Source organism: Liolophura sinensis, chromosome 1, assembly GCF_032854445.1.
Source record: "Liolophura sinensis isolate JHLJ2023 chromosome 1, CUHK_Ljap_v2, whole genome shotgun sequence".
NCBI classification, from domain to species: domain Eukaryota; kingdom Metazoa; phylum Mollusca; class Polyplacophora; order Chitonida; family Chitonidae; genus Liolophura; species Liolophura sinensis.
In genome coordinates this window covers 48,204,932-48,221,203 of record NC_088295.1, presented here as the reverse complement: position 1 = coordinate 48,221,203, position 16,272 = coordinate 48,204,932, and the positions used below count along the sequence as shown (strand labels likewise).

Below are 16,272 nucleotides of genomic sequence, written 5' to 3'. Positions count from 1 at the left end.
CACTGATTGGTGACAAGCTACCCCAGTCCATCAAGATTTATAACAGATGCACTGAATGGTGACAAGCTACCCCAGTCCATCAAGATTTATAACAGATGCACTGATTGGTGACAAGCTACCCCAGTCCATCAAGATTTATAACAGATGCACTGATTGGTGACAAGCTACCCCTGTCCATCAGGATTTATAACAGATGCACTGATTGGTGACAAGCTACCCCAGTCCATCAAGATTTATAACATGCTGGTTTCACATCCCAGTTCCTGTCAATAATGTGTCTGATGCACAATCCATTACAAACTGTTGTACAGTGTTAGACTTTGGAATGTGTGAGTATATCAGATAGTTTAGAGGCATGTTGTTCAACAGCAGATAATGTCTGTGCCAAACAACTACAGCAGCGCAAAAAAAAAAAAATGTGATGGTGTTTTGCTGTATTTTGTCAATCTCTGTGCCAAGTATGGGGAAAGAACACAAGAGTAAAGATCTCAGTCCCAGAGGCCAATTCCATTGAGCCATTTCTGACCTCAATTTAAATTTAAAAGTTTAAATACGTTACTTGGATTTTGGTATTGTACATACGTATAAATTTATGTTTTGACAAATTTGTCTTTATGATAATATTTATGAGGCGGTATGGCCTGAACATGTTAGCCTTAAAATCGCTCTTTGAATTTTAATTCTGGGGAGAAATAGCTTTGTCGAATCAGCCCTGAGTCATTTGAGTTCATGCAAAAAGACAGTGCATTGTTTGCCATACACATAACTGATGTCATATTTATATATATATGTACCTCTGTGTTTATCACAAAATGTTCAAAAATGTTTTCTGCCTATGTTTATATAAGTAAAGTTTGTTGCGATAATTGTGTATGGCTTTGAGGAAGATGTCATGTAAAGGATGGGCTACAGTGGCGAAGAATATTGTAAACAAGATGTTGAAACAGCTGATCATGATAAATATACCTTCTGGAACACAGTGGAAATGAATACATAATAACTAGGTGGGTTTGGCATAGATGCTAAAAACTGATATTACACTTGGGCCTAGAATCACAAGACTGACTTTTCAGACAAGTCAGACTTTGTCTTAACTTCAGAATGGTTTAATGTACTAAAAATATGACTGGTTTAGGAATTGTTTTTAATAGATAGAGATCTCTTTGGCATTTATGACAAGATTGATAGTGGTCTGTTTGTTGACTAATGTGCCACATGTCTTTTGTGTATGAAGCTGCAGAAACACTATGAAAGAAAGCTTTATAAAAGTAATTGTACACTGTATATACATGTAATGTAATATGAATGTTTCATAGGAGTTTGGCAGTGTTGATTTAAGCCATAATCATTCATTTTAAGAATCTATCACCTGCATGCAACTTATCCGCAAGGTGTCAGTGGAAGCTATCAGTAACGCTCAATTGAATTCAAAATGACAAGGACCATCTGTGTGGGTGATTTTTGAGATTGCCAAATAAAATTCTTGAAGCTCTCAGATGTTGTTTTCTTGTAAGCTGATACATGTACATGTACCATGCTGTATGTCATGATCTCCATGGCCCGGTGGTTAAAAACTGGTTAAAGACTTAATACCAGATTTAACTTAAAGCCTTGTCTTCAGTTTTGTTCTTAGCCTAAAACAAATTGTGCAACATTCTATTAAATATGAACTAATACTGCTGCTGTTTCACTTTGACTCGCGAGATCTGCATTGGCTGCTCAGTTTGGCTAAAATTTTTATAATTATAAGATGTGACTTTATAATTCCAGTATTGGCTAAGACAATTTCAAACAACTGGTTCCCGTGTCTTTCATATCATGTATGTAATGCAGGAAATGTTCCCTTATTTTCAATGTAGATCCCCTCAATTTCGACATACATGTAGATCAGATCAGAAGATACGTTGGAATACTTTTCAAATTATTCAGCTGTAAATTGAGCAAGTTAGCAATGTTAAGCCACTTTTATACCATTAGTGCATCGTTGGAAAACATACATGGCACCTGTGTGCACAGTGAAGGTATAGCCCCTGTGACTTTTTGAAGTTTCAGAACAATTTTTAAATGATTTTCCTTGTTCAGGAATGTTTTGTCGTGCATATATATAATATGAGAAAGTCATTTGTGGAGAGCTGAATGATATTACTATTGTAGTTGGCGAGATGATATCGTGGAACTCTTGTTCGGTGATAGGTCAGATTGTTTTGTGTACTATTCCAGCTATTCCAGCAAAGATTTACAACTGGCATGCTGCATGTATGGAAATACTGAAGCTAGAGAAGGCAAAGCAGCTAGCACTTTTAACTTCATAACTTCTACCTGTGTTTTAGTGTTCAGACTGAATACCTTTTTATAGAACAGTACATGTATCTCCTTCGTATTGAAGTAGATCACCGCGTTGGATATATGAACAATTGCAACCAAAAGGCCAGCTGAGATATTTATGTTTTATTTTCAACAACTTATATACCTTCAAGGTACACAATTTGAATACCTTGAATCTTGAATACCGATTTGATTCATTCCTTGCGTCTTTCCAACACCACTGAAAACTGTTGACCGCTTCTCTTTGAAGGATTCTGTCCTAATTTTGTACTTTGCATATATGTGCAATGAATGAGAGGTTCTGTTTGTTAACACCAACTTCCTTGAGGTTTAATGTACATGTAAGGCTGTGTGATAGGAAGGTAAGTTATTACATGCAGCATAGAATCATAAACAACCTTCGCATGTTGATGTTCTGTGTGACGGGATTTGGCTTCCCACCTTTTTGGCAACTCTGGTGTGTTAGGTTTAAAGATTTTGGGGAAGAAATTCATTATTATTGATTCATATTAGGTAGAGATATTGCATATGACTGTGTTTGTATTAAATTGTACCTTGTTATCATGGTTACCAGCTTGCAGGTGGACTGATGTTTAAAAAGGTATTGATGATTTACTGTAAAATTAAATGAGTTAATGTGGTTTCATATCGATTAAATGATGTTTGGTTATAAAAGTAGAGGTAGAAGGTTTTTCCGATTTTGCATATCTCTAGAGTATAAATAGTGAATTAACTAGCAGTTAAATGTTCTTACATATACCTTTTAGACTGTCTTTAAATGCAGTGTTTCAAATGTTTTGCAAACACAAATCTTGGTAAAGTCATGCACTGACTAGACACCCACAGCGGGATAATTAAATGCTTTGACTAAGGTCCTTGCTGGGGCTGTAAAAGTCCAGCCCTAGTGTGAACAGGGCAGTGAGGAGTTAGCCATCACCTTGGACTGTCATCAGTATGGCTGGTCACCCAGATGACAGCAATACACATCACTCACTCTGATTTTTATATTTGTGTCAGTTCTTTGCCTACTACCTGGCATCCCCTAATGTTAGTGATAGCTAACCTGTTGCCTCGCCCACCTGGGTCACTGTTTATGATTCAGACAAACATGTACATGTACATATATGACTGATTTACATGTACAGGTACAGGCTTACCGAATGCATAACGTATTTCCTGTGGATAACAACATCTTAATTCATTCGTGATGACGTTTGGTATCTGTTTGCGGAATCTAAACCTATTATATTCATATGCATTATGTATATGGAACATGAATACAGTGGGGTGTATTTATCAAGAAGAGCAGTAGTTATCAATAGTATAGGCGTAGTGTATGTTTCAACTTCCGGCAGTCTGTCCCCCGTCCCCTCAAAAGAGAAATAAAAAAAGAAAGAAATTACAACCCTGCAGCACTAAGCTGATCTTGCATTCCCGATATGCTCATCGGTGACATCAGTTCTATATATTTCTGATCACCGATGGAATATATGCATAAAATAGAGGGGGTATTAAGAAATATAAAATATACACCCAAAATTCAATTCTTTTTGTCATTTTTTGACATATATCTGTCTTCATTTTCCATAAAACCATTGTCCTCGTTTTATAGTACCTGTTCATGTATGTTATAAAACGTAAATCTCTGATTCATACTGGCTTGTTGTAATTTACACATAAGATTTCATTTGGTTGTGCACATCTGGAGTTATACATGTATGTTCGTCATCTGCCATAAACATCATCAGTGGTTCACCAGTAATGGATTTAAGAACCTTCTGTACGATTTATCCTTCTAATACATGTATAAGCTTATCAAGTAGAACTGAGTTATTGGGAAGAATAAGATGTAATTTAATTGTCACTTTTGAGTGACCGTATCGTGATGGTGACACACCTGGGCATGATGTATTGGTCATTCACTGATTTGATTGATTTGGTTTGAGCGATGATCAGACCAGCAGTTCAGCTGTTATGGAACTCAGTATGGAAAGCTAGGTTAATCCATCTTTATCAGAAAGCAGGACCTCTGAGGTAGACATCATTTAAACATTGAGCAGAAAGTCATAAAGGGAATTGTGTTAAGGATACTAGAACCCTCTCAAGTAAACTTCCACATTTTGCCTTAAGAAGCCAAAAATAATTGATTGCATAGTCATTTGTATATACTGTATATATTCCAAAAGCTAAAAGACTGTCACTTCAAAATTTATCTAACTTTCGTGTTGGTAGGGAAAATAAATAAAAAAAACACAAAGAAAAAAAAAATACTAGTACATGTAATCTGATTTTGTACTTGTTTATGTGAATAGCAGAATGACTACATGTATCAAATTATGAGTTATTATATACCAAGGGCCACTTTATGGCCGAGCATAAACCCACTCTTTCCAAAGATATCTTTATAAATGCCAGTCTCTGGGTAGAGAGCTATACTTTGATATGAAAATGATGTGAATTACTGAAACTTGAAAGATAAAAGACAGGAAACCAAGATATTATTCATTATTATGTGCTGCGATGGTAATAAATCATTCGATTCTCACAAGTTGAGCAGTCTGTGCACAGAACGGCAGATAACCGTTATCAGGTACATTTACATCATAGGATGGATTTTGTGATGCTGTAAATGTGAATGTACGCATATCTATTATTCCTGCAGACATTGCTTTTTTCCGTCGACTGCTTTATCTGACGGTCTTGACTGAGTCTGTTTTTTTTTTTTTATTATTCTGTATGGTGTTGTCTTTGTCTGATTCATAAAGAATAATGCATAAAGAAACACTGTATTATATTGATTGCATAAACAGCTGGATAACAGACTTAAGCTGGGCATAGATCTACCTTGCACCTTGGAGCAACTGGGTTTTGGGCGACCAGAAGCAACTAGGAGCAATTGGGAGCATACAATCGGATGCTGGTTTTAGTGGATCTGCGTGCACTTGCGATCAAGCGCATGCAGTTGCTCGAAGTTAAACTTGCTCTACTTTTTTGCGACTCCAAGCATTCAGTTGTACCAACTTCCATTCATCTACATGTGCTTGCATGCAGTTGGTCCAATTGCTCCTAGTGATCACATGCATGAGTTACACTACGAAAATAGTGACCACCGAGTAGAATGATGAGGCGGAAAATAAGATCATCCGTACGTTGGGGTTTAGCCTGAGTTAGTATGACACCTCTTGCTAGGCACAGACAAGGCGTATGATGTGCACACGGAGTGCATAGAGGGAGAGGGCTATAATTAGAACAAATTCTTGAACTTATCTATCCTTTGTTGAATGGGGGTATAAAGTGAAAAGTTGAAATAAAGGGAAAAGAAAATTTTCTAAGAATTTCTAAAGAAAAGACAACTTAAAGGTATATTAGACATTATATCAGTTAAATGCATGCATCATGTACAAGGGCCTCGGCCATCATGAACAGGTCACATGTATCTGCTCACAGTTGTTGCCAGTCGTAGTGGACCTACGCGCACTAAAAATAAATCTGATCGGACGCCGCCAGTTGCTAATGATTGTAGGTTTTGTCAAACTTTTTAGCATAAGCAATACATGTTACTGGGTGGACTGGGTCTAGTTGTACCCAGTTTGCGTATGATTGCAAATCGACTTACGCCCTGCTTAAGATTTTTCATTTTCAGCTGGTCACACCAGTAGAATGTGCATTCATGTTGTAGTTAACGTACTTAATTAAAAGGAGGCCTCCATGACCGAGGTGGTTGACCAGGAGCCTCTAAATGATGCGGTCACTGTGAGTTCAAGTCAAGCTCATGCTGCCTTCCTCACCTGTACCTGGGAAGATCTGGCAGCAACCTGCAAATGGCCATGGGCTTCCGTATACAATGCTGGCCGCCATTGTATAAGTGAAATATTCTTCAGTGTGGCCTAAAACACCAACTAAATAAATAAATCGCTTGATTAAAGTTTCTCATTTCTGTTTACAGGGTCACAAGATGGGGGGAATTTCCTACATGCCATGCGAGACTCTCCTGCTAGATATCCTTTTTGCAAAGCAATCTACAACATCAAAACAAGATTGTTCAGATTTTTTCACCCAACAGCATTAACATGTAAATCCTGAGGAAACCTTTGTCTGTTACCCAGAAGTCACTGTTTTAGATCTGTTTGATTGTTATTGAGATATTTGTTTATTTGACATAAAGAATATGAATGTTGGCATAAGGAATATTTTTTCCGCACTTTGTTGTCACAATAGGGCTGCCATACTGCCTTGACTGCTAAAGTGGTGTGAAACCATGATTGTCCATGACAGTCAGGACTTAATTGAACTTTTAATCATGGCACTCTTGGGTGGAATAAAGTAAATTATTATCTTCCCAAAAATGCGTTTTTATGTATCCAAAAAATTGTCATAAAATCTTGATTTTGATTTTTGGCCAGTAAGTTATCATTCGGTCTTCTAAACAAACCTCAAAACTATTTTCATAATGGTCACTCAGTAGGACATCAGTCAAAGTGAGTGACTGCCAGATAGCCTTGGATAAAAATCATTCATGTATGTTTTCATAAGACTCCGAAACAATTCAGGTGCTTGATTAGCTAGGCTGGCTCTAAAGCTGTCAAACAAGTTAAATACAGCCTTTCTTATTCCTGATTTTGGGTGACAGGAACTAAACGAACAACGTATGTCTGAACCGTAAGATTGAGGTTTTATGTGCTGTATATGCTTCTGGTACATTGACATGCTTTGCATCATAGTCTCTCTATGGCTGACACTTAATTTCACTAAAATATTTAAAGGTTTACTAAGGGATTTACATGCTGATACAGTTGTTAGGCACTTTGCAAAGAGTACGTGTTTATGTAGATAGCACTTTAAGCCTGCTTGCACAATTTTATCATCACATTGGTTGTTCATGTATCATTTCTTGATAATACTTTCACATTCACCTGGGTTTGCATAGTCTGATCACCAAATGTTTTTGGTATGCAAATGTTTACTAATGACACTATTACATGTAACTGGTATTGTTGGCACTGATGTTTATATTGCCTTGTCTTCTCAACCATTTCACACATAAATTAGATTGGTGCGTAGTTTTAGGTGTTGTTTTTGTACAAAACAAATTATTTCTTTGTTCTGAGGTGTGCATTTTCCTGGTTTTTGTGTGCCAGGACAGAGGTGTATGAAGATATTTTTTGGCAGAACACACCTTCATATTTAAATGTATGACCTGGGAATGTGTGAAATGTGTCAAGAAAATCATGTATTGCATGTTCATCATTACTATTTATTATAATGAATGACAATTTTCATTTTTCAGCAAAATTGAAAAATTCTTTAATTTTTAATTTGGCCAATCATATGTACATGTACAGTATCAAACCTATGTCAACGTCTACATCCCTCAAGGATGTTGATCAGATTCTGCTCAGATTGTCAGTTTTGTCATATTGCAGATAGCCGTATCGCGTCCTACATAGATAACATGTGTAGCTGCAGTGTGTATGGTGGTCCAGTGGATAATTGTTCAAGCAAGGACTAGTTCATATGTTGCAATACATTAAGCATATCGGTTATATTCTTCATCTTGCACATATTATGTAAACCTGTGGATGATTCCAGTCACAATTTAGAGTTTGCGAGTTACTTCACTGTGACAACAGGGTGAGATCCCAGAGTAAAAATGCCATCGGCACAGTAGGGCTACTTGTCTATCTTTTAACGTGGAACTGATCATGATGAGATCAAACAGCAGAACATCCTTTTTTTTGCAACAGTGGAAACCCAAGCCCACCCAAGAACGTAATTCAGAAGATCAGTCTAATCATTTTTATTTAGATTTTATATTCTATATACCACCCCATGTTACAATTACCAGATTGGCCCTACTGTGCTGTGAAACGACAATGTCATGTCACAAAGCGATATCATTCTGTTGTTGTAACGTGGTGTCTTGAAACCTTCATATTTCTTTACCATTTCGTGTGGATCAGGCATCTTTAAGAGCAGGGGGCCTTTATGGCTCAGTTGGTTAGCGCGCTAGCGCGGAAGCTCTCACCAATGCGGTCGTATGTGCGAAGGTCAGTCAGTAACCTTCGGATGGTCGTGGGTTTTCCCTGGGCTCTGCCCGGTTTCCTCCCACCATAATGCTGGCCACTGTCGTATAAATGAAATATTCTTGTGTAGGATGTAAAACACCAATCAAATAAATAAAAAAAAAAAATCTTGAAGAACAGGTTATGGAGAAATAGTTATTTTGATTGGTGTTTTAAGCCTTATTCAAGAATATTTCACACTTATACGAAGGCAGCCAGTGTTATTGTAGCAGGAAACCAGGTTTAGGAATCCCACGGCCATCTGCAGGCTTCTGGCAGACCTTTGCACGTAAGGCCGGAGAGGAAGCCAGCATGAGCTGGACTTGAACTATGGAGAAGTACACGTGTGTGCTGTGATTGTATAGTAGAAGTGGTCTCCAGTCTGGCGTACTCACCACTGACAAACCTCCTTAACATCTGTGCACCATTGTAGAGGCCATCATCTGCTTCTTCTCGGTCTGGTCCATCATTGGCCTGGCAGGCTTCCATACCTACCTGGCTACATCTGAACAGACCACTAATGAAGATGTGAGTAGTCTCCCTTGAACATGGAGCTCTTTAGCCTTGCTACTGGCAAATGGCTTTGTAGGTGGCATATACATGTATGCTGACTTTGTCATTGTTTTCATTGCAGTTTATGTGTTTGCACGATTCGTGGGGCATGGAACATCAGTTTTATTTTGTATGTGGACGTAAACCTTCGTACATTTTTAGAATGAATTGTTTTTTTGTTGTGATTGTAGTTTACTTCTTCATCTCAGGGAAACTTTGACATTGCTTTCTTTTTGTTGACACATACTTGTACGTATATGTATGCGACATTCGGTGTAGAACAAAGAAATTTAACCATGGTGGAAAAAAGGTATCGTTTTGTAATTCAAGGTTTGTGGATTTCAACCATGGCACAAGAGGATAGTGAAGTTTCATCATTGAACATTGCATCAGCTTTATTCCAGCTTCAGGAAATACTAGGGAACAAACCAGAAAAAGGAAAACAATTCATTCAAGTGTTGAGATCTGGAAACAGGGCTAATAGTATCGAACATGAAGACAGTTCTCAAGATGGTTTAACTTTCACATGTGTGCTGAAGTTTCATGTTTTCATGTGTTAAGGGAACCATTTGGTTGAGCCTTGAACATTAACACTAGTTTTGTTAGAAATGTAGGTAAGGAAAATAATTTTTTGTTCAAGAGAATAAATAACTCATTTTTTAACAAGAAAAACAGATGTGACCACAGATTGTTGGACACTTTAGTGCCCTTGTAATTCATATGTTGGTTAACAAATGGTAATTAGTATCTTAACATTAATATCTTAAGACTTAACATATGGATGGCAAACAGTGTGGGAACTGTTTGTACAAAGTTGTTAAAACCAGGTGAACATGTTTGAGCTGGTAGCAGTGTGCTACATGTGTACTGTTGTGTGAATGTATGGGTATATAAAGCCTAAATCTCGCCTCTAGTCTTCAAATAATGTAGAAAGGCAGCAACATGTACCCAGACACGTGAACGGATCCCTACGTGTATACATATAGACATGTTGTTGATACATGTGGTGTAGCAGCTGGAATTGGGACTAAAGGTTTCTCCTCCCCCCTTCCCCAGAGAGACCATAACGTCTGTATAGTGGCAGTCATAACACTGGTAACATGGCCTAGACAAAGTAATACTCTGAAACTTGGCTGGAAATGTCATCAAGAGGTAATAAATGGCTGGATGAAATGCCACAGCTACAACAGGCAGGCATTTGTCATGCAGCATCATCCACATTAAAACAAGGCTATGGGAAGCATGGAGAGTTGTACAAGTCACCAGATTGTATTACCGTTATATGGACAGGTACTAATGAGGGTGTCTGGTTGTTGAGCCAAGACTGGATCATAACGTCATATTTTATTTTTGTTCTATTGAGTGTGATACACGCTGTATAAATTGTTGTTGATGTATATATCTGATGCGGACAATGAACAACCAAAATATGCTACTGGCACAAGAACTGTAAGGAACTTTAGAATTAATGAAAGTTGTTTAATTTGAATCCTTGTTTCTTGGAGATATCGACTCATTTATGACCCCTTTGCACCAAGCAGGTCAAATTGAGGTATTAATCGCTAGAATTGAGCTGTTTTGCTGGCCATCTTTGTGATATCCTCCACACAGTTTTTGGTTACATGAAGATTCAAGCCTTTACACAACACAGGTAGACTTTTTTGAATCGTATTAGTAGGCCACGTATTCGTAAATCATACCAAAGACTCTATAATTGATACTTGTTGCTGCCTTGCTAGCATTAGCATTCAGTACTGAGAGGTTAGAGCAAGGAAACAGGACTGTTTGACCTAGTGTCAGTGTAATGTGACTGGGTGAGGTGTCCTGTCTTTGACATGATACAGGTACATGGACTTACTTAGCTACCAGAAGACATACTGTATGTGCACACACCTTACGACTCCTCATCATGTAAGTGAAAAATTGTATTACAAACACACACATGTAATTCATAACAACTTTGTTTGGGCAAGGCCATGTAAAATGATAGGATGGCATCAGTCCTGTTAACAGGATGATAGAAACCAACTAAGCTTGAGACACACAGATTACTGTCAAGTGTCAGACATCCCACTTTCTTCTTACCCTGGCTTTGACGGTCAAGCTTCCTTGGAAGCCTGTTTCGATCTTTAATAGTCAAAATTTAAAAAAAACATTCATTTTCATACCAGGTGTAGGAAGCAAAGCTGGGCATACTTGCAAGCTCCAACCATTTAGGACTCTAGAGAGCTTTCATCAGTCTCTGGCATTTAATTATATTAGTTAATTACACCTATATTCACTTTCTACAGGACTTTTTTCCTTTTTTTTTTTTGAACTCACAAAGTAATAATTTACTGTGTGCCACAGTGTTGCTGATATGTTTATGTTGCATGGAAGAATTGTTGGATACTTTTTGTGTGTATGGAATGATATCAAAGCTTGCTTAATTTACTATATGTTTATAAAAGTTTCATGTATACTGAAGGTAATTGTTTTTGGTTGGCTGGGATTTTTCTACTGGCATGGATGTTTAGTCTTGTCTGTTTGTATCAGCCTGATTTCCTTGACTTTGATTTCACTGTGATTGAGGCTATCGTGTGTTTCTTCTCTGTGTGGTCCATTGTGGGGTTAGCTGGCTTCCACTCCTATCTGGCTGCGTCTGAACAGACTACCAATGAGGATGTAAGTATATACAGGTATATCAGTCACGTGAAAGACGGCCAACTTGGCTGACTCAAAGCAACCAGCATCCCATCACTCCACATGAAGTGGCCGCAACTTTCACGAGGAGATCGTGACTTCTTTATGCGTTTAGGATTTCATCAGAGCGATCTTAACTCCCACAAATTCTTCAAAAGTTGGATTTTAAAAGAATTTTATTCTCATACCATGTTATACGTTTAGACGTATACATTATATATGCTTACCACATACATGTACATGTGTATGGGTCAGCAGAACAGTTTAGATTGTTTTTATTCCTAAATAAGGTAGCTTTTTGAAGCTGAACACGAGTTTTCTTTGTTTAAAGGCTATAAGTCCAAACATGGCCAAGGGAATTTGTTAATTTTTTGTGCGGCAGTGTAAAGCGGTTGTTGACACGTGGGGCCATTTGCGTAGTTTAACGTTTGTTGATGACCAATTTTCTTCCACCAGAATGGTGTGCAGACATGTATATATACATCACACAGAAAAAAGTTGTCATTAAATTGCCAGTGGTGAGTGGCTTAAAATGCTCAGACACTCCTTCCCTCTGGCCACTGTACCTACCAAAACATGTAACTGGAAAATTTTTTGAGTATGGTGTTAAACAACAGTGAACTAAATCAATGTTTTATAGCCCTTAGTTAGATGTCTGGCTGAATAGAATTAGTGTTGTATTCATTCATTGTCTCTGGATAAGACTTCTCATCATTATATAAAGGCAATGCTGCAAATACAGTGACATTGTGACGATGCGTCTTGTTATATTGAGGACCAAAGTGATGTGAAAATGCATTTTTTCACCTGAGGCTTATAGAGATCTCAGACCTGCAAATGAAGAATGGATTTTGTGATAAATTTTCAGTTTGATTATTCTGATTTATTTATTATGAACCTTTGAAGTCCCAGTGGAGGAACCAGTTTAGCTAGAGAGATGTGTAGATGTAATTACAGCCTCAAAGTCTTTGTCTCAAAGACAGAGTACAATCTTATTATACCATTAATATCTTATCCCTTATTACATTATTTTCGTCTGGTGGGTAGGTTTATGAGGTTAACAGTCTGTTTTTTCCCGATTTATTATATAGGGGCCTTACACCCACACAGTGAGACAGTAGGTGTAAGTTGTAACACATGGTTAATACAAGGACTTGGTTGTGCCCTTTGATTGGATGCAAACCTACAGTGTGTATATCTCCCTTTGAATCGGAATGGCCACATGACATGTTGACTTGCCAAGATACAGAATATGTTTACAGTTTTGATTTTATTACTATTTTTTTTTTGATTATAGTGTTTGACACTGTACTCCAGAATAATTCACTTGCGTTGGTAGTCATGCAGTGTTGTGGGTGGAGGAAACCTGAGTGCCAGGGACAAAACACAGTGTAGCCTTTGGCAGTTTTATTCATAACAATTAACTTTCCCATATTTGACAAACAGATCTGCATGCTAATTTGGTGGAAGATATGTGTTCTTCAAAGAATATAGAGCAGCACAAATGGCAAACAAAGAGGGCCAGGGAATCTAGAAGTGCTTGGCCCAATTACAGAATGCAAGACAATGTACCCATCTACAAAATGTGTGCATTATGTCAGTCACTCTTGGTTAAATGCAGGTTCAAACCCGACTTAAAACAGGAAATTTGTAGATACCTGAACTGTCAAGTTGACTACACTTGTGAATGTTTACACAGTCTGCTACATTTGTTGAAGATCATTTAGTTTATTAGTAATCCCAGTTTTCTTCTCTCGATTGTTAAAGTTAAAACCACTTATGTTTTAAACGACAAATAAATAAATATATCAGATAAATAAGAGGTTTATTGAGGTTTGGTAATATGGAAAACATGCCTGCATAAAACAATAAATTACTGTTGAAAAGATACATGGTTATTTACACATATGAATGTGCGGTGTATTGAGACCTCGCACTTATGTTTATATATATATATATATATATATATATATATATATATATATATATATATATATATATGTATGTATATATGTTCTATTGATTCCACACTTTATCTGTAGATCAGTAGACATGGATTCCTTTGCTTTTATCTCTACAGATCAAAGGCTCGTTTTCCTCAAAACGAGGTCAGGATAATTTTAACCCTTACAGCAAAGGCTCAATTTTCAAAAACTGTCTAGGAGTTTTATGTGGACCCAATCCCCCAAGGTAAGAATTGTGGATAGCTTGATTGAAAGAGACGATACTTAATATTGCTGAATATTGAGGTATGAAAGTCTCCATGTTAGTGAGGTTGTACTGTGGCTATAAAAGTCATACCTAGCTGTTCCCTGTATGGACTTACTGAGATAACCAGTGCTTAATAAACACTTGCACTATACCCATTCTAAGGCCTCTCTTTGGTTGTTGTTTCAAGACACAAATTTGGATTGAACGAACAGAAGAAGGTTTGGAGAATATATTAATTCAAGTCTAGTGTTATTAATAAGAAGTCAATATGGGAAGACATTGTCTTGCATAGGGTAAGCTTCTAAGGTGTTGATGAAGAGTGCCTATCTCCGAATCTTCTAAGCATACGTTTCTAGGTTATGCATGCTCATGTAGTATGTGCAAGATCCGCCAGATACTGTGTGAAATGAAATGTATTATTCTTGGGTTCGATATAAACCAAAAATCTTGTATCCTTATTCTTCAACCAGTCTAATACTCTAATTCTTCTTTTTTTCAACCGATGATTCTGAGAGAATTACACGTATGGGGTGTACAGAAATAGTTTGCTCATTTTCATGAAGCATTGCATCTTTTAAGTGATTGAAACAGATAATTTTTAGTGTCATTTTCATAATAATTGTGTTCATTATTTAGACTGAAAAAAGTGCTTTAGAGTTCAAAAAGGTTGAAGATTTACAGAATAGATGAATAAATAAATCGGAAACTGTGGACTGGCGTGTCCATTGTGTTAACTGTTAGAGGTCTCCATGACCGAATGGTTAGTGTGCTAACTCAGCACAATTACTCCAGGGCCTCTCAGTAATAGAGTGGCTGTGAGTTCAAATCCACCTTATGCTAGCTTAGTTACATGATTACTCAGTTATAGGATATGCAAATAATTATATTGGTGTCAATAATCCTCATGTTATTGACACCGTATATTTGCGTATCCTATCCCTGATTAACCATGTAAAAAATTTATCCCGCAAAGACCCATCAATTCAGCGCAGAAGGTTGATGTATAGGTGAATCGATTCGATTATTGTATTGACAACCTAACAAAGGGAGATAACCTACTCAGCAGACACTTTTGATGCAGTCTGCAGGATTCGAGAATATGTTTGTATCCCACGTGAGCATTGAAAAGTGGAGTATTTTGTTTGATGTGGGATAAATGTACGTGTACATCATATACTTTTGTTCATTGTGTTAACACTTAATCATGTATTATGTCGTAGCCTGATTGACAGACGGGGTTATGTAGTGCCCGATACATCAGACATGCACATGTCCACGGGAGGATCCGGAAGAGAGAGCAAGTCCGTGAACTTGAGGCACGAGAATTATGGATCCACTACTGTCACACAGAAGGTGAGGGTGATTAGGCATGTGAGGTTGTCGCACTGTTGTGATTCCTGTATTTCACCTAAAGTTTGCCGTGTTAAAATGCACCTTCAGGACCACATAAGTAGCTTTAAAAAGACACTTTTGAAGCCAAGTTTTTCTGACAAGAAATCAATCAAACTTCACGAAAAAATCTAAAATAAAAAAATGTGTAACTTGAAAAAAGGCTAAGCTTAAGGTAAAATACAGTATGACAGGTTGAGTAATGCTGATATGTATCAGACTTTATCGTATGCCAGTAATGTGTGAATTGGCATTGGTGATTGATTATTCCATTTTTCCTGGCTTACTAAGAATACATAAGCATAGATTTTGTTCTGAGAACGAAGGCTTAAAACATTAAAAAGTATCTCTAACTTTAAATATTGTGAAAATTTTTATGTTATGTGACATTAATATGAAACATTGAAGGCATGTGTTTACAAGGGCTGATTATTAATCTTTAATACATATTGTTTAAAGGACACATGGCACATGCGTGGTTTTTATTTTCTAATATGGAGGATATGATATGGCATATAGAACTATAAAAGTAGCTTTACAACTTTCTTTGTGCCGTAAAATGGCTTTAAACTACAGTTTTCCTAAGGCCCCAGCAGTCGGTCAGAAAATTAAGTAAAGTCACTTACGATGTCAAAGATGATAGCCGTCAAAACTGTTTTGTTGGAGAGAGAGCCTATTTCTTAGGGCATTATTAAAGCTAGTCCTGCATTTCCCAGGATGATTATCAGTGACATCATTTCCGATATTTCCAACCATAGACAGAAAATATGTATAGAAATTATGAATTAATATAAAATATGCCTCCAAAATGAAAATTTCTTCCTATTTTTTCATAGCATATCTTTCCTTATTTTCCTTAAACCATATTCTTCATTTTATAGTACCTCCCTGTTGTATCCTTTAGTTTCTTTAAACAACACAGACACAAGTAAAACCATTGGGTGTTGTGCTTCTTGTACTCTAAAATGAAAGCTGTGTGGTCAAAGCTCATTCTGGCTTCCTCTTTAGTTGCATGTGACATGGCGTAGAACACAAGTCAAATAAATAATAA

The 16,272-nt window shown here is 37.1% G+C and overlaps 1 protein-coding gene across 8 annotated transcripts in view; it reads left to right on the top strand.

Annotated features, from left to right (window-relative positions):
• LOC135468356 (palmitoyltransferase ZDHHC14-like) overlaps positions 1-16,272 on the top strand; it is a 63,064-nt gene that overhangs the window by 30,385 nt on the left and 16,407 nt on the right. For 7 of the 8 annotated variants that reach the window (XM_064746575.1, XM_064746583.1, XM_064746567.1 and 4 more), the window contains exons 5-8: positions 6,272-6,323; positions 11,501-11,603; positions 13,702-13,811; positions 15,053-15,185. In XM_064746575.1, the coding sequence (XP_064602645.1) occupies positions 6,272-6,323; positions 11,501-11,603; positions 13,702-13,811; positions 15,053-15,185 (398 nt within the window). Of the gene's footprint in view, positions 1-6,271; positions 6,324-8,812; positions 8,916-11,500; positions 11,604-13,701; positions 13,812-15,052; positions 15,186-16,272 lie in introns of all 8 variants that reach the window. The other variant, XM_064746629.1, reaches the window with a different exon arrangement.